This window comes from Rhea pennata, chromosome 5 (assembly GCF_028389875.1).
Source record: "Rhea pennata isolate bPtePen1 chromosome 5, bPtePen1.pri, whole genome shotgun sequence".
Classification (NCBI taxonomy): Eukaryota; Metazoa; Chordata; class Aves; order Rheiformes; family Rheidae; genus Rhea; species Rhea pennata.
In genome coordinates this window covers 44,652,681-44,671,557 of record NC_084667.1, presented here as the reverse complement: position 1 = coordinate 44,671,557, position 18,877 = coordinate 44,652,681, and the positions used below count along the sequence as shown (strand labels likewise).

The following is an 18,877-nucleotide window of genomic DNA, read 5'->3' as shown; positions in this document are numbered from 1 at the left end:
CAAAGAGAAGAGCTAAAGCAGGACACAGTCTTTAGGTGAATATATACATATATATACAAAGTTGTAGAAAAAATGAACGTATCTTCAAAGAGCAGTAAACAAATACAGAGAAGGAGATTAGTGCCCCAGGCACTGCGTCTTGCCTAAGGCACACAGAGCAGCCCAACTACAGAACACAGACAGCTTCGGCGCTTTCCGGCACTGTTTACAGCACCCTATATGCTGACTGTACTTCTGGCCTCACCCGCCTGCGGCGCAAGGCACAAAGGGAGTTGTAGTCCTTCGGCCGCCCAGCCCTATTTCCCGGCGCCATGCACTGTTCCACGAACAAACTACACCGCTCAGCACACCGCGCGAACCTCTCCCGACCGCCCGATGCCTGCCGGGAGCGACCACTGCGCATTGGCGCCGAGGGCTTCCCGGCCTGCCGCAGGCCGTGCGGTGCATTGTGGGACTTGTGGTCGAGCTACACACCCTTTCGTCCGCCACCTCGTGCCACTACTGCAGCAACTTGGGGGGGGGGGACCGGAAAGACTCAATTTCCCATCAGGCAGCGCGCGGAGCGGGCCGCGGTGCTCGGCAGCAGCAGGGAGAGAAGGCAGTCAGCGTGGAGATGGCGGTCGATAAGGATGTGCTGGAGCTGGACCTGTACGGCCTGCTGGGGGTCGGGGAGAAGGCGTCGGAAAAGGAGGTCAGGACCAGGGGTTTTGCGGTCCGGGACTCCTAACAGGGCCGCAGGAGGCTCGGCACGGAACCCCTCTCTTCCCCGTGCTCCCCTCTCCTCGGCGGCTCCGGCTTTTCCGTTTTTCGCGCAGTAACGGAAGTTGCTGCCGCTTTAGTAAGAGAAGGAGAGTGGGATGTGGCGCTGTATGCTTGCACTGCGCTGCTGGTATCCGCCTAGCCAGTTCAGCGGTTGCCTCGAGAGCTGTTTTAATACAGTGTCTCTGCCGTGGACATTGCTGCCTGTGTAGCAGGGCTGCGTTGTCGCCCGATAGCTGCTGGCGACTGTGTTTGTTAATAAGACGAAAAGCTCATTTTTCTAATGTTGACTTGGCTGCACTCAACTTATCCTTCTGTTTTCTTGCCTTAAACCTGTGGAGTGAGACCTTGTTTTGGAACAGGATGAAATCAGTTGAAATGAGCTGCAAAATTTCAGTTAACCTCAGCCAATATTTCTCCCGTGTTGTTTGCTTATATGCATTTAGAAGGAAGTCTCTTCTGATGTTTACCAAAAAAGAAAAAAAATAGTTACTAGATATCATTTTTAGGTACTGTAGGTTCCCATGATATCTTCTGTCTCTCTCTCAGCAGTAAAAGAAACTCAATTGATAATTGAGTAAAACTTGAGTAAAACAGTCTGGGCATGTCCAGCAATTGTATTAGAGGCTGCCTGGAAATTCCAGGTACCATAAGAATGAAATGGGGAAACAAGCCAAATATAAAACACAGGATTGAATGAGGTGAAAGATTTTAGTTGACTTCAGTTTCACTGCTGAGCTGCTCAGTGAGGAAAAAAGAAATTACAATTTGAATGTTACAGTACAACTTAAAAATGGCAAGTGTAGTTTAGAGTTCTTCTCCTTGATATAAAATACTTTAAATAACCTAGAGAACATTTATATTCAGAAAAGCATTACCAAAAGAGCTGAACAAAGCAGAGCAAAGCTTACTAAGTTTTACCTAAAGAAATCTAACTTAACTGATCAGAGAAATGTTAGCTAAACTTGTTCTATAGAACAGTTATTCAGGTAGTTAGGAATGATGCATACTTTGCAAAGACTTCCTTCTCTCTCTCTACTGGAGCTTTGCTTGTGGAGGAGACAGAATTAAGCCTATAGTGGCCTAATTCAGCTGCACATCTACTTTCCCTCAGTTTTGTCCACCAGGTGGTTTCCAGCCATCACGTATTTCTTCTAGTCGAATTAAGACAGCTTGGCAGTTGAACAGAGCAGCTTTTTTTCCTTTTCCTTTCTTGCATGGAGATGTCCCCCCTGATAAATAGAAATTATTAAAAACATCTGTAGTGGCTTAGCCTGTAAAGTTGTTAATTTTTCTTTGAAGTGTAGGGGTGATTAAGTAGTCTTTGGCAAAATTTCTTCATCTGACAAATTAAGTTGTTGTGCACTAAATTGTACATACTCTGTCCCAAATAGCCATAGCTGTAAAGAACACTATCCCTCCAACCAGATAGAAGACTGTGCTTCAGTGTATTAGACTTGGCCTCGATGATTGTGATTGCTGTAACGCAATGCAGCTAAAAGTAGAACTTCTGTCCTTGAAAAGTTTAAATTGATTCAAAATGTAGCTCTCTGCCTTATAAATGTCTTGGGCTGAAATAGTTATCCTTTCAGTACAGCGTGATAAAAAAGGTAGGTCACTGCGCTGAGGTTGAAAATTGAGTTTCAGTAGTCTCTTGCTATTACAGTAGGCTGCTCCTTTTTTTATATTTAAGGGACCGATGGCGCTCCAGAAATGGCTTTTATTTTCTGTCAGGCCCAAGGGACTTCTAGTCAAGCAAATGAATGTTGGCTCAACTACAGTCTTCAACTGACAGATCGCTGTTCTGGCTCTTACAGGTTAAAAAAGCATACCGACAGAAGGCCTTGACTTGTCACCCAGATAAGAACCTGGACAATCCCAAAGCAGGTAAGATTGGAGTGTATGGACACAAACCACTGTTTTTGTCTGATCCATGTGTGCAGACTCCTGGAGGTGGCTGTGTTAAACCTCAGGTCTGTCTTTGCATGCAATTAAGAGAATATCACATGACACAAAACCAAATATATACACATGCAGGATTAAGAGTTATTTTCATTGCTGGCTTCCTCTGGCTTTTAGGATTAAATGCATACATACTGGCTTTCAAAACCCTAAGCATTAAGTGAATGCTGAATTTTTATTTGCACCTCCCAAAATCTTCTTGTCTGGTACTTGAATCTTGGACCTTCGGCTATATTGTCACTGATGATAATTGGCTAGTTGTTCTTTTAATTCATACTTCTCAGAATTGAAATTTTAATAGTACGTTTATAAATCGTTATTCTATATGGGTAATGCGCATTATTGTCTGTTAGACAGTAGACCCTGACTTTGTGCTGCTGAGTACACATTAACTGTTGTCAAGGTCTGTGGATTCTACAGTTTCTCAATTTGTTTTGCAACTACCTGTGGGTGAAAATAAACAGCAACAGTAACTGGAAGGATGCCATTCATCAAAACACCTCAAAATAAACATAGCTTGGTATTTTGCATTTGCAAGTTTGGTAGACCACAGATTTATAGACTGATAATGTGGAGACTTCCAGCAGGAGGCCAAAGATTTTACAGTAATGAGTGGAAAGCTGGGAGTTTTGAGTATCTGCAGAAAGTTTGGAGGTGGTTTGAAGTCAGTGGCCTCCAGCTAATAAGCATATCCTTTCAGGAAAGGGGTCAGCAATACTGAATGTAAAACAGAATGTTTGGATCTTGGGCTGAAAAGTTATCAATATGAAAAGGAGAATATATTTGTAACACACTGTTTCAGTCTGACTGCAGGTTCAGGAATGCATTTCTATATGGATTCTGTTGAATTCATGTTTTTGAGATACTTTGTAATGCAATGGTCCCAGTTTTTATTTCTTGATTTACACTGAAGTTTAGATAACAATGTTCTTTGAATTGGGGAGATCCTGGCTATGGCTTAAAGTTAAGTTAAATACTTTTGAAAGGTTATTCTTCTTCCTGACATTCTGCGGGTCCCTTCCATAAGAGATTATCTTTTCTGTTTTATCTCCAGACCACTAGCATGCTTTTCTGCATCTTACACTTTTTTTCTTCCAATTCCCAGCGGAAGTCTTCCACCAACTATCTCAGGCCTTAGCAGTGCTAACAGATGCAGCAGCAAGGGTAAGGATGCCTATCTTTTGTCCATGGTGGGAGTGTGTGGTGTTACTCTTTGCAAACCTGATGAGGAAGTAGTGAAAACTCTCCTCTTGTCATATTCCCTATTCTCTTCTCCGTTTAAGCCTTCATGAATGCAGGTCTCATTTGTTATGCCCTGTAGTTCACTGTGAGATCAAATCACAGAGTCACAGAATGAGTAATGTTGGAAGGGACCTCTGGAGATCATCTAGTCCAACCTCCCTGATCAAGCAGGGTCACCTAGAGCATTTTAGACAGGGTTGCGTCCACACGAGTTTTGAATATCTCCAGAGAAGGAGACTCCACAACCTCTCTGGGCAACCTGTTCCAATGCTCCGTCACTCTCACAGTGAAGAAATTCCTCCTCACGTTCAGGCGGAACTTCCTGTGGTTCGGTTCGTGCCCGTTGCCTCTAGTCCTATTGCATGGGAGAACCGAAAAGAGTTTGTCCCTGTCCCCTTGACACCCCCCCTTCAGATACTTACCAACATTGATAAGATCCCCCCTCAGTCTTCTCTTCCCCAGGCTAAACAGGCCCAGCTCTCACGGCCGTTCCTCAGAGGGCAGATGCTCCAGCCCTCTGATCGTCTTTGTAGCACTACGCTGGACTCTCTGCAGTAGTTCCATGTCTCCCTTGTACTGGGGAGCCCAGAACTGGACACAGGACTCGAGATGAGGCCTCCCCAGGGCTGAGTAGAGGGGCAGGATCACCTCCCTCGACCTGCTGGCAACACTCTTCCCAATGCAGCCCAGGATACCATTGGCCTTCCTGGCCACAAGGGCACATTGCTCCCTCATAGTCAACTTGTTGTCCACCAGTAGTATGTACCAGGTAAAAATTTAGACAAAATGTTTTTAGTCCAATCCAACATTCTCTGTGTGGTTCTGTCCATTTACTGAGTGAGATATTGTGTTTAATAATGTGTTAAACTGAGACTTGTCCCACTTTTAAAATAAAGAAATAAAATAATCACCACTGATTGATTCAGAGACATATTAAATTCCTGTGGTATTGTTGCATTTACAGTTCCCTTGAAGTCAGTTTAAAAAAAAAATAATATCTAGGCTTATGATCATTAGGGCTCGAAGTCTTTCTTTCCATGAGGCACAGAGACTTTTAAACAGAAAGGCCAAATCATAATCTTAATCTCTATCCTCTTCTTCAAGAACTTTGTAGCTGCAACTTGTATTTTGGACTCTGTTCTTGCTGAAATAGTGGTTGAGTGCCTACTACTCAAGCCCTGAAAGTAGTTCAGATATGTGAAGGGAAAGAGTAAAAACAAAAAGTTCAGCATGAGCAGATAATTGTGTCTAGATAAACTCATGAGAGAATGCATGTTAAAATTCCAGATGGTAAGATTTAAAAACATGATACAACTCTCCTCTTTCAAAGCACTGGCAAAAATTGTAATCTCACTTCCAATGCGCGATGAAGCTCTTTGCTTCCAAAAACGTATTGACTTCTATATTTAAAAGGGAAAAGAGTATTTAGCAAACCTTTCACATGCAGAAAGGAAAAAACATCAACTTCTCTAGCTTATAAAATGAGAAGAGTGCTTGCATGTGTGACTATTTAAAAGTAATGTTTAAGCACTTGAGAAGGTCTGTGCTTTACCTACTATGGAAGGATTTTGTGAAGGTTGGTGAACAGATTATCAGCTATGTTAAACAAATGTCAGTGAAACCAAGAGTTTACTCCAGCTCTTGAGTCTGTATGGCGCAAAATGAACAATGATGTGCTATTACTACTGAAGAGTTCTGGTGTTCTTTGATCTGGTACTTTTTTCCCCCATCAAATTAAACATGCAGTTTATGAATAAACCTTGCATGTAAAGTAAACCTTGTTTATTTAAAAACTTTGCTCTAAGCCAGAACTGACCCATCATGAACAAGTAAAAAAGAAATAATTATTCCATGCCTTTCAGAATATGACATTTCTTTGCCAATATTACGAGTACCCCCTATTCACAAGCCTATTCAAGAACCCAAAATGTTCTTCCTACCTGTAAAAATGGGTTAGGCTTTCTCTCAAATATACTTTGTGATTTTTCCTGGACTTTTTGATTTTCCTTTCAGGTTCAGTCTGGAGAGCCTTGGACCTGTTTTAGTGTTTTTAGGATGTTTGTGTTAATTGCCAACATTTTCAGGAGGAATGCTAAAAAGAGACAGAAAATGCTTCACCTCTGGTTTCAATATCTGATTTCTCCTTTATTCATCGCTTTGCATTTTATCGCTTTTGCTTTATATGGTTTCACACTATTCTGTTGGTTCTTTGACAGGCAGCATATGACAAAGTGAGAAAAGCCAAGAAGCAAGCAGCAGAAAGGACACAAAAGCTTGATGAGAGACGAAAGAAAGTAAAGCTTGGTAATGAAATCAAAACTTCATTTTGACTTGAAGTGTTCCTTAGCTGGATATTTGCATTTCTTCTACCACTGGAACATACTACTGGTCAGTAGTCTCTACTGCTATGTTCTTTTATGCCCAGTACAATGTAGTAGCTGAAATATTTTCCCGTAATCATACCTGGGGATGATCCTACTCTGGGAAGATTTTGAGGTTTTTGAGGACCACTAGGATTGCTAGTACATTGCTGTCTCTGGACAGAAGAGAGGTGGCATAGCTATCAGGACTCTTGCTTTGAATTTCAGTCTAGCTCTGTAGACAACAATGGCAACAGTGAAAATTCTGTTGATTGTAATTTTTTTTTTCTCTGCAGATCTTGAAGCCAGAGAACGGGAAGCCCAGACCCATGAGAGTGAAGAGGAGGAGATCCGGATGACAAGAACACTAGAACAAGAAGTAATGATGAATTCTTGGATATGTTGCTTTTGAGAAAAATTGTTGGAAGTCTTCATGTTCATCATGAGAACCATGTCATGAGATGCAGCAAACCTAAGTGTAGCGGTTCTTCAGCCTTTCAGAACATGGGTTCTGTGAGCCAGAGAGAGAGGCTTCTCTGTGGAGGGGTCTTGTAGCAGTCTGGCAAATATGTCACTCAGATTTTTTTTTTTAATTTAATTTAATTTAATTTATTTTTTTAATTTATTTTTTAAGCATGCCCTTTCTTTCTGCAAAGCAGAAATAGCAACAGCTAATTGCTTGTATGCTAGCTGGTAGGGACTCTGTCCATAGGCAACATGAGCGGTCCAATCAGTATATGAGCAGTGGGCTGGCACAGGGAAAGTAGCAGGAATTTGCCTCAGGAGATGAATGTAAGTCAAGCTCTTTGTGTAAGTAGAGCGGTTTTAGGCTAGTGTGAGCCAACCGTGCCCTGAGATATTCATGCTGTCTTACCTGTCCTGTAGATAATACGCCTGCGTGAAGAAGGCTCCCGTCAGCTTGAGGAGCAGCAGAGGCTCATTCGAGAACAGATCCGACTTGAGAGAGAGCAGTGCATTCAAGGTGAGGACAGATGAGACTGAAGCCCTTATACAAACTGCATGCCTCTTGGACTCAACTCACCTGCAGGCAGAGCCCGCTTGTGGATGCAGCTTCTGACCTAGTCACATTGCTGCATATAAGACTCCTACTTAGCACGTTATTTTTAGGGACAAGTCAAAAGTCTAGTATTTCTGGTAAGTTTCTTCTTATATGTGGCATGTTGCTTTTTTACATGTTGCCTGTGGCTGCTGCACTGCAATGAATATAGGTGGTCATCTTCTAAAGCATTGAACCTAGATAGTGTGATGTAGAGCCCTGCAGTTGTGCTGGGAAAGAAGCCTGAAGTCATACTCATGTGGTTGTCATAATCACAGCAGTCAGCCTTGCATACTTAAAATAAGGATGAGTTCAAGTTTGCAAATTGTGACAGTTGTCATTGGGCTTACTACTTCTGCATTCTCTTGAAAGACATTAGTCTCTATCATTCAAAGGAGGCTCAGTAAGGAGAATAAAGTTTTGTACAATCTATGGTTGTTGAGTCTTACTTCTGGAACTTGTTTCTCATGTTTTTTGAGCATACATAGTTATCCTTCCAAGTTTGTACAGGGACCAACATCAAATTCTTCAGGAAATGAACCATGTTTTGAACTGGAAAACATCTGCATTCTGTGCTGTGATGTGAAAATAGAAAGTTACTATGTGTGCGGTTGTCTCTCTCTAATTCTCGTGGGCTCTTTGGGAGCTCTTATTAGTCCTCTTCATACAAGAGGGAATGAGCTTTTCCAAAATCCCTGCATTTCATCCTTTGGTATTCCTGAACCTCACTCCCACCCCCAGATTTCTGTAGTGACCTGCCTTTTTTCCTATTGTGTCTATAGCCTTAAAATAATTGTATGCGTCGTAAAAATTCTGTTCTACTTTTCAAAACAAGTTAGAGTCCTTGTTGCAGGAGTTCAGCTTAATGGGAAGACTTACTGTCTTTTGCTTCCTATACCTTTCATTCTGGCAGAGGTCATACCATAAAATTTCCCGCTTTCCCACAAGGAAGAATGTTGATCTAATGGATAAAGAAGTAAATAAAATAACACCAGAGGTCAAGATGTGGAACCTCTCTTTTGGGGTCACCATGAATTTCCTGTGTGATTGTACAGAAATCATTCAGCCCACCCTAGCCTTTCTTAACTTGATTTCACATATGAGGAATTGGGAAGGATGTTGAGCATTTACTTACTGTAAAACTCCTAGATCTTTGGATGAAGAAAAAGTCATTATAATGTATTTATGTTATAGGTCCAGATTAAATTCTCAGCTTATGCTAGCCTTATTTTTGTCTTTGCTTAATTTTTCCGTGTTTGTTCCTAGCAGTGCAGCCCCCCCTTGCAGGGAGAAGTGATACAGAACCTAACATACACAGGGCTCCCACCTGTATTTTTGCTTATGCATTTTCTGTGCTTGATTACAGTGAGTCTGGACATCAAAGAAAGGAGAAGTGTTGGCATCCAATCTTCTGTCTATATTGGGGCTTCTGATGTATTGTGCAAGACTCTTGGGGCTGAAATAGTCTAGTACAAAAGTAATTCAGAAGTGCAGTTGCTATTGTCATATGTACATTCTCACGGTAAATTTTGTGCTAATGTTCTTTAGGTGAGAAAGCTTTTACTTATGTCATTTTTATCTTTTTTTTCTTTCATTCTCTTTAGGCAAACATGAAGGCAATAGAGCAGAAGGCAAAGTAACCCCCAAACTCAAAGTAAGGTACCCTGTAAAGCTGGGTTTTGGTGAAAACTGACAGAATATTTACTGCTTCAGAAACCAGAAGGGGCATCTTAACTCTGTTGCTGAGCTGGCATGGCTCTTTGTACAGTGGAGATTCCTATCTAGACTCTAGCACTCATCATGCATGCCAGCAGCTCCTGTCACTGCCTATAAAATATTCTTCCTCCTTCCCCCTTCTTTCTTCCTTTACTGTTCAATCTAGACTTTTGAGCCTGAATTTGAATTGTCTCTGCTTTAGGCCCTGGGGAACTTACTGCCTCAACTTACTACCTTAATATAGCCATTAATATGCTTTCAGGTATAAGCTTTTTTTATTCCAATGAGCAGTGTTTCTCCTTGTTGCCCAGATAGTGTATTCCCTTTGCATGTTTTAATGGTGAAAACATTGTCTTTGCAATATTGGGATTGTAAGCTGTAAACAGCCAACTTGATTATTCTGCAGGTGGCAGGAGCTGCATTCAGCATGGCAACATGTATTGGAGTAGACAAAATTAAGTTGTCACATTTATTTCCCAGCTAAAATGGAAATGCAGGAAAGAAGATGAGACAAAAGGGGGATACTCAAAAGATGTTCTGCTACAGATCCTACAAAAGGTCCTGTCTGTCCCTCTTCTTTATTACTTGATCTGTCTCTGCTCTTATGCTGTAAGAAGGGATAGTAAATCCTAGTAAACTGTATAGAAACCAGAGTAACTCATATTCTTCGTTGTTGTCCGGCTTTCTCACTCATGCCATTTTCAGAGATCAGCTGTGAACTGTTCCGCAGTTGGCATCCCTGTCTCGCCCCCAGCAGCAATTCCTGCTGTGGAAACAGAGCTGTCACAAACTCTCTTTCCCATGAATTGTTCATGCCCTGCATAAAGATTAGACTGGCTGCATGGTTATGATGCATTTTCACCCTCACTTAAAGCACTGTACATTAGCTGCTGTGAAGAGATAGGAGACAGGAATAGATGAGAGCCTATTCTCTGATTAATCTCAGCATATGTTTTTTATTTTCCTTTTATGAGAGTATCTGCTGTAGCTAGGACTCTGAGCAGAGCAGCCATTCTGCACTATAGCATGCCAGAAACCAGGTGTGTAGCCACATACCTCCCCAAAATCATTTCCTTGAGGGGCAGAAATTAGGTCAGGTCAGAATCTGTGGAAGCATTATGTAATACAGAAAGGATGGCAGCTTCCACAGCTTAGGTCTGTGGAAACTGTTTTCTCCATGTGTTCCATAGATATACTTTGCTTCTCATCTTTATGTGTAATTGACTTTTCTTTCTTGTTTTGTTCTTACAGTATGGCGATGTGCTCAATTTGTTGATCTCAAGTAGGAAGACAGGGAGCGCGGTTGTAGAATTTGCTACGGTTAAGGCTGCTGTAAGTCTGGTGCAGACCACAAATATGCTCGGTGGAGAGTGGAGAAAAGGTGTAGCACAAGGGAGTGGTTAGCAGACTGGCAGCCTAGAGCCACTGCTTTGTCATTAAGGCAATGGAGAAGAGTAATGAAAGTCCAAAGGTACAGATGCATGAAAAGTTACAAGTGGCTCAAGACATAAACCAAGAGCAGATCATGCACGTAAACAAACAGGCTGCACATGCAAATGGCTGAGGAAAGCTGCTGCTTTAAAGAGCAGGCACTGAGCTATTGAACCAGCTCTGACTGAGGGTTAATTACCCTTTGGGGGGGGTGGACTTAATGAGTTCTAGAGGTTATATCAGGCATCTGCAGATTTGAGAGGGAGGAAAAAAACAAACCCCAAAATATCTTGACTCACTGTAAGTTATAGTCATTCATGTAGCAGTGGAAACAATCATCAGTTCCCTTAATTTTGCTAGTTCCATCAACTTAAAATTATACAATGCAAGAGTCTTTCTATTTCTTGTCACCTGCTCTTTCATTTGTATACCCACATAATCAAAGTATATAAAAATAAGTATCTGTGTTCTTTTTATTAAAAGTACTGGCAGTGATATGTCCGTTCTGTGCTTGATGCAGGTATGGGCCTTAAGAAAAGAATCCTTTCTATGTAGGGCAGCTGTGAAACTTGTATTGCTTGTGCCCTGCTTGGCCTTGACTTAGGGCTGAGATGGATAAACTCTTATAATTGTTAGTGAGCTGCAACATAGTATGTTCCAAAATTCAGATGGTAATGAAAGAATATTTTCATTGGTAGGAAATGGCTGTGAAGAATGAAGTTGGCCTGATAAATAATCCTCTAAAGATTTCCTGGCTGGAGGGCCAGCCCCAGAATAATCTGAGCAGCGTCTCTTCTGACAGCACTAGTCAGCCGAGGACTTCACAGGTAAGGGGAACATAGACTGCTGTTACTTAAATCTATTTCTGTAGCAACCTAAATTTAACAGTGTGCTGTGTACTTTAGGTGAAATATATTGATTCCCAGCAGAGCTGGAAAAGAAGCTGTTAGTGAAGGGCCTGGCTTTCTGATAAGCCTTTTCTATGCTGAACCAGCAGCCTTTTTTAGTGACCTTTTGCTTGAGTAGCAGCATGCTGAGACACAAGCTACCTGGATGAGTGGTTCTTTCCACAATCTCTATTCCAAGTGAAAAAAATGTTCCTTGCTCAGCCTGAAGCCTCTAGTACCCCTTTTCTGTGGGTTTACTTTAACACCCTTTGACTGTGGAAATCTTCTGGCTGATAGCTAGTTGGAATGAGTCTCTTAGAAGGCTTGTTTAAAGAGGTTGGTTTACTCACTGAGGATGAGATTTTAATGCTGAAAGAAGTAAATGTGTATTCTTAGGGTCTGTGGAAGGGAAAAGAAAATAGTAATCAAACTAAATGTCCTAGTAAAGAGATCTTACTGTCCATTTTAGGTAGCTTTTGACAATGTTATTAACAAGTTTGGTAGACACTTTGAGTGCAAGGTGATTGTTAATTTGCCTGGAGCTGTTGCTCTCAGATAGCAAAATGTATTCCAAACAACAGAGATGAAAGGAAATAACATCTCTAGTGGTTAAAACATAGAAAACAGGTTTCTCCAGGCTCTGAGGCCATGCTGGAACAAATTGCTGGCTCTCAGTTGCAATCTGCTCCCATTCACCCTTTGGAGTGGAAATTGTATTCACTTACTTGAAGCATGTTAAATTCAGTGCTGTAGAACAAAGTGTGATGTATTTTGTGTTCTGCATGCTTTCTGACCTATTTAGTGATAACTTGGCTGTCTACGAGGAAAGGTGTGAAGGAGCCTGAGTTCCTCTGCTGGTCTTTTTGGTTCTAGTTCAAACTTTATGTGACAATCCTTCCCCTCCCCTTCTTTTCCTGTGATATAAAGATCAACTCAGATCTGATTGTTGCTGAGAGGAATCTTGCCTCTTGCTCCGCAGGTGTCCTTTGTGTGTATACACACACATTTAGCTCAGCATTCTGTGTTCAATACCTAAATATTTTTGGCAGCCTCTGAGGTTGTTTGATAAATTTGATGTCTCACCTTTTTGCTAAGTGCTTTAGATGCCTTTACACATCAGGATTCCGTGTTGCTGTCCCAGTTTTGTTTGCGGCTGGTATGTTTTCACTTAGGATGCACATTCTCTGAAGAGCCTGGTCTTGAACAGCATTGTTTCCTCGAAATACCAGGCAAAAGCAGTATTAACAGCATAGCCCAGTAGCCACAAGAAGCAATGCTGAGTCAATCTTTATGCACAGTGTAGAACCAATGAGAGCCCTGCAGACTCTCCAGATTCACTGAGGTGGCCAGAGTGTTAGAAAACAAATTGTAAAAATAATAATAAAAAGCAGAATTCAGTCCAATGAGCCTCACTAGTAGAGAACAAGAACTGGCTCTGATGAGCTCATTCATACCTAAGGGGGTTGCTGGTGCAGTTGGAGCTTCATTGTGGATTCTTGCCTCTGAAGGTTTGACTGAAAACCCTGGCTTGTGACTGAGTTTATCTTGGCTTGTTTCTGTGACCAAAGCTTGTTTGTGTGAAACTGCAGCATCTGCCTGCTGTGATGGATTAGCTTGATGGAGCAGCAAGGGAGAGCAGGCTAAAGTTACCAATGGTGTTCGTGCTGTGTGGAGGTGGAGAGTCACTTCTGTCCAGCACAGCTCCATAATTCTCATGTTGGCTCTTACAATGGTGAGAACTTACAACCACAGATTTATATCCTTTCCCAGGAATCACACTTCTGTCCTTTCTACTGCTTTTATGTTTATCATGTAATCAAAGAAACAGCAGCTGCTTAGTCTTGCTGTCCAGGCTAAAATCTCCAGGCTACTCTGATTCCATCCTTCCTTACTCCTTTCCTACCCACAGCCTCTTCCTCTTCCTGCTTCCCCTAGGATGTTTCCAGAATTGCTTCTCTTAAGAATCGCTTAATTTGGTAATCGCTTTTCTTGGCTATACTTCTAACTAACCCTCTGTCCTCAGCTCTTCACTTCCATACTATCCAAAATGAAGTCTTTCAGAGATCTTCCTTTTGCCACTGCCCTGATTCACTCCCCACCTTCTCCTTTCATATCCAGTCTGGCTTCCCATCTATCAAGGCCACATTCTCACTTTTAAGTTCTCCTTCAGCTCTGCACATATCTCATTCTCTTTTAAGCTGCCCTTACTTCCTATTTGCCGCTTCCTCTGGATATCTCCTATTTCTGTCTGATTCCACCTGCTGTTTGTTCCCACTCTGTGCAAATGCAGCTCCTTCCCCACTTCCCTTCAAAAAACAGCAGTAGCGCTGCAGTGTTCTCATGGCAACACAGTCACTACTTGTCCATTTCAGAGCTGCATGTACTCCCTGCCTGGGGTAGTCAGCAAGGAGCTGTGCTCCACAGTCCTCAGATAACTGAGAGCTACACACACACTCAAGCCAGGCAAGCTTTGGAAGCAGTTCCCAGGTGAAATTAAGGCTGACTCCTGAAGAGCCCCGCTGTGAGAAGACAATGTTTGCCCCCACAGCCTTTACTGGCTTGTTTCATCACAAAACCAAGTATATACACTGTCCAACAGCTCCTGGGGAGCTGCCAGAGCTCAACAGGGGAGTTACGTTTGAACTATGAGACCTGTGGATTGGCCATGGTAACTCTAGGCTATCTGACAGCAATGATTGTTTGAGTGCCATGCTGCAGCTTTAGATGGTTCAGGGCACACCACTGCTGTATAATGCTGCGAAGAGCATAGTTTGCCACTACAACAGCATGAAGTACTCATTCTTAAGAAGGTCATCCTTGCATTTTTAGTATTGGTATCTCCATACCAGTGCTCCCCCCTCATTTTGAGCTATCTGTTCTGCCATGTTGAAGCGGTGAGAAAAGCTTTTGGTCTGGCACTATCTTGTATCTTTTCTAAGCTCCTTTGCAGCTGCAGCAAGCTCGGTTCATATTATCTGTCTTTACGATCTGGTGTGAATTTGGCAGGTTAAGGGCTGTCTGTACCTTCTTGGAATGTCTCTGTACACATTGCTGTTACTTCTTTCCAAAGCTTATAATTATCTGTCGGTTTTTGTTTTTTTTGGGGGGGAGGGCTTTGGTGGGAGAGAGAGGAATGTGGGAACTGTTTTTTTTTTTTTTTTTTTTTAATGGCCCTGGTATCTAATTCAGTTGTGTGAAAAGGTAAGACCTGGTGACCCAGTAGCTTCTGCAGTTTCATTTTAATAGCTAACCTCAACACCATCTGAAGTGTTCTCAGCCTGTCAGAGCTCTTTTTGCTGTCCTGCTTACAGGTGAAGAACTGTGTTCAATTCAGTACTAGGTCTTTATTCTGAGCTGTGTGTGTTCCTTCCTCCTCAGGAGAGGACAGCAGCATGCCAGCAGCACTAGCCTTCTCCCAGTCCAGAAAAACAGAGCTGCACCCCCTCATAAAAACCTGAGGGACCAGAGAGGACAGGCTTTGGTCATTACAGATCAAGGGATCTCTGATCTTGATGCCAGGCTTTTTTCTTTGGCTTGCTACCAATGAAATGAGGCAACAAGACATTTCCAGTCACAAATACATTTATTTATTTATATCTGTACAGCTGATAGATCAGCGCATGCTTCAAGCAGCAGTATCTAGAGAAATTTCTTCTCTGGATTGTAGATAGATAAAGTGCTGTTGCTGTTTTTTGAGCTTTTATGGCTTAACCTGCTTACCTGTTTCCAGGCTGGGAGTGCCTACTGCACTTGAATTAGGGGAAGAGAAAGCCACAAGGGAAAAAGGGAGGAGTATCTTTGACCTTTGCATCCAAATGTGATGAGAGGAAAAAAACACCAATTTCTGTCTCTTGACCCTTGCTATAGCTGTGGCTTTGAGATAGCAGTACTGCTGTCTCCTTCCAGGCTGCCTGGTTATCCAGAAATAATGTACACCATATCCATTTCTGTCCATGCTCCATACAGTCACCGCCACATTCCCAAAATAAGTCCTTTGCCAAACAAAGCCATTCTTCTGTGAGGAGAAAGGAATTCCCCAGTCTTGACTGTGCACTATTGCGGAGAATGGAAACTCGCTTGTGAGGTTCCAGCAGACAGTGCTCTCATCTAGGCATGCAGCCTGACAGCTCTGTTCCAAAGAACTCCTTAGCAAGGACAAGAACAGTCTGTGATGGGTTGGGCAAGAGCAACAAAACAGGCCACTCAGAACAGGGATACTGCAGTATCCTTCCTCGTGTCAGGACTAGAGAAACTGACAATGTCAGTAGGTAAATGTGATACATTAAATGGTAAATACCTTCAAATGGCATAATCTCTTGGATTCTGTTTTCTGAGGGTCTGCAGAACATCCTCAAGAAGTGATAGCCCCAAATCCACTTTGAAGGACAGGAAGGGATCAGACAGATCAGAAAGAGGTGTGCCATTCTGGGAACCTGTTTCTGAGGTCCTGTAGTCTGTAGCCTGGTCCTTGTGGAAGTGAGTTTGAGTGGCTTTATGATATTGATGAGTAGCACCAGAAAAGGAGACGTCAGAGTGAGAATCTGTGTGATCAATGATGTTAGGGCAGCTAGAACTGTCCAGGTACAGCCGGGGAGGCTTGGGAGGTGCTTGTGCCTTGGCTAGGTTTTGCTCACTCTGACATGACAGGTAATCAGACTTGTCCTTCAGATCCCTTAAGCATTCCCTCTTCTGGCACTGTCCATCACTGTCAAGTGTGTGGCTGTTCTGATTCAAGATGATGACTTGATTGCCCAGTTTTTTGTGTCTCCTGAGTGAGAAACGCCTGAAGAACGTTGTGGATTTAATGGACCCTCTCCGCCAGGTATCCATGCTGAAGAAAGGCAATGAAAAGAAGGGAACTGCTGACTGCTCAGCAGTCAGATGCTGAACTTCAGTCGCAGGATCAGCAACAAGTCACACCGAACAGGAACAACCTCTTCCTTCCTTATTCCTGTAGTTGGAAGGAAAACAAAGAGGCTCGTATTGCAGGAAATGCAAACTTCTTCATACTGCATCCCTGTGTTAGGGAGCAATTGCCATGTCAAGTCTTTCTATTCAGTAGAGAAGGAATGGCGATTTCTGAGCTTACTGAATCTGCAGTGCAGAAATGAGCTGAAGAATAGCAATAGCACACAGTCACCATGAGAACAGATTTAAACTAGCATCTAGAACAGAAGGGTACTTTCGTACCATGGTAACCAGCCACCTTCATGATGAACTACATAGTATAAAAATCTCAGTAGGTGGTTAGGAAGGAAGGAAGGTTAGGAATGACTCAAGTCACACTGAAAGAAACCAAAGAAATACAGACAAATGGAAATTCAAAAACCAACATAATGAACATGTAACTAGCGTTAGGAGAATCAAATGCAAAATAAAGACTTACTCTATGTGGAAGCAGCACCTGAGTCCAACAGAGGAGAAACTGCTGAAGTACTTGGAGAGAGCTGTGGCCACCACGTTCACCAATACAAAGAGATGTTGGGAGAAGCAAGTTGAGGGACAGTTCAGCTGGGTTGGACCCAGAATACTAAAAATTCCATGATGCCTCTTTCTCTTCATTTGCCTCCTGTCACTGCTTCCCAGGCTGCAGTTCCTTGTGTGTATGCATTTGTTTTGAGCCAAGCCCTTGCTGCGTCAGCCACGTCAGAAACTGGGTTTTACACTATTGGTAATTGCCAGGATTGCAGGAAGTAGGTGTGTAGAGTGGCAAAGCATCAGCCCACGCTCTGCCTGAGGAGAAGGCAAGCTCCATCAGAGACATACAGACTGCTTGAACACGAATATCAGTTTGTAGCCAATTTTGAATCAGATTGTGATTCTTCCCTTGGTACTCTTCCTACTGTCACTTCTGATGGTTTATTGTATCAGCAGGGCTCACAAAAGACACAGGAGGTGATCTCTTGTCTGTTTTAAATTTAAATCCAGAGTGTGAAGTAGTGATTCAGGTTTGTATGGGTGACTCATCTGCATGAATCTCATGTAGACTAATTCATTCAGCCAGGCAGATGACAGTAAATATCTGTGGTTAATGGATGGGAACTCTGAAGAAACCTAGTTGTGCCACGAATACAATCTGGCTTTTTCTCAGACACGATGAAAATCCATGCTGCATAATACCTAAAGGTTATTTCATTCATGCAGGTGCTAAGATATCAGTTATGGTGCAATAGTCTTAGTTTCTCAGCCTGAGCCTTCAATTTATTGTGGGCTTCTACTTTGTCCTCGCAACTAGTCTCTCTGCAGCTGGAGGAACTGCTTTGCTGGGATATAATAGCGATTTTGCACTTGCCCCACTTTCCTGCAGGATCTTATTTTGCTATTCTATTGGCTTTTCATCTCTTATATTTTCTATTTAAGAGGTCCTTAGATCACTATTAAACTAGTTCCTAGAAAAATGAATGTGAAATTTTTGTTTATCTTTTTGTCAAGATGCTTTTATTTCTACCTTGAAGTGTCAAACAAATGAGACTGATGTTTTCAAGCACTGCAGTGCTTTGAGTACTTCCGAAATTGGTAAGGCCACCTACTAATGCTAAATTGTTTTTGAGAGCAGAATGCCAAAACCACCACTTTGCTCTGAGATAGCAGCTGTCATCTGCAGCCTACATTTATTGGATAGTCTACAATCACCACTTAGCTGACGTGACAGTTGCTACTGCACACAGCAGTAAGCTGCAAAAGCTTTTGAGAGCTAAAACATTCTTGCCTTAATAAGGCTTGGGAATGTACTTGGTGGTCTTTGTACAGTAACTTCCATGACTACACTGGGGAAAGGTTTGATTTTTGTGGTGTTAGCCTTTATAATGGATTAGTTTTAAACTGAATTTGTGCACTAGTGTTGTACTCGCAAAGCAAGCTTGTTGTCCAAAGTAACCAACCACAGCAAGGCAAGCCATGCTTCCTCATCCAACTTTATTGACTGCTAGTGGGAGTAGCTCCAGCAATGAAATGGTAATTCAGGCTTCCTGTCTATCCCATTCTCTGTCTCATTGCTGACACTGTAAAAGGGTCAATAATACAGTTCATTAGGATGCTGGCTGCTTCCTGCAGAGTAGGCATCTTTCACACCTTATTGATTTCCCTGGGATCATATTGCTATGAACCACCTCCCTGAATGGAACATGCATGTTGTCAGTGTGATTAATGAAGTGGGAAACTGTAGCAAGTCAGGGCCTGGGCTATGTACTGTCCTTTACAGGTCATATTTGTTTTCTGCTCCTAGAGATCAGTGGTCTCAGAGCGAGACTATGAGAGCTTGGTGATGATGCGGATGCGCCAAGCGGCAGAAAGACAGCAGCTGATTGAACAGCTCAAGCGGGAAGATGAGGAAGAGTCTCACACTTAGGATAAGAGAGTACGGATTTCCCCCACCCCATCATTCTTCATTTAAAAAGCTATTTTCTTAAATTAAGTCAATAAACCTGCTTTTTAAAAACTGTTTTAGGACTGCAGACTGCCAT

General features: G+C 42.4%; 2 protein-coding genes across 2 annotated transcripts; one reads left to right on the top strand and one right to left on the bottom strand.

Moving 5' to 3' along the window:
* Nucleotides 1–556: 556 nt before the first annotated feature.
* DNAJC17 (DnaJ heat shock protein family (Hsp40) member C17) lies at nucleotides 557–18,855 on the top strand. The gene is made up of 11 exons (XM_062576383.1): nucleotides 557–691; nucleotides 2,577–2,646; nucleotides 3,827–3,885; nucleotides 6,180–6,267; nucleotides 6,620–6,702; nucleotides 7,209–7,305; nucleotides 8,985–9,034; nucleotides 9,577–9,654; nucleotides 10,348–10,428; nucleotides 11,226–11,354; nucleotides 18,640–18,855. The coding sequence occupies exons 1-11, from the start codon at nucleotides 614–616 to the stop codon at nucleotides 18,760–18,762; spliced, it is 936 nt and encodes a 311-aa protein (XP_062432367.1). The 5' UTR covers nucleotides 557–613; the 3' UTR covers nucleotides 18,763–18,855.
* C5H15orf62 (chromosome 5 C15orf62 homolog) lies at nucleotides 15,020–17,089 on the bottom strand. The gene is made up of 2 exons (XM_062576384.1): nucleotides 16,801–17,089; nucleotides 15,020–16,365 (listed from the first exon to the last, which is right to left on the bottom strand). The coding sequence occupies exon 2, from the start codon at nucleotides 16,242–16,244 to the stop codon at nucleotides 15,714–15,716; it is 531 nt and encodes a 176-aa protein (XP_062432368.1). The 5' UTR covers nucleotides 16,245–16,365; nucleotides 16,801–17,089; the 3' UTR covers nucleotides 15,020–15,713.
* Nucleotides 18,856–18,877: the final 22 nt, after the last annotated feature.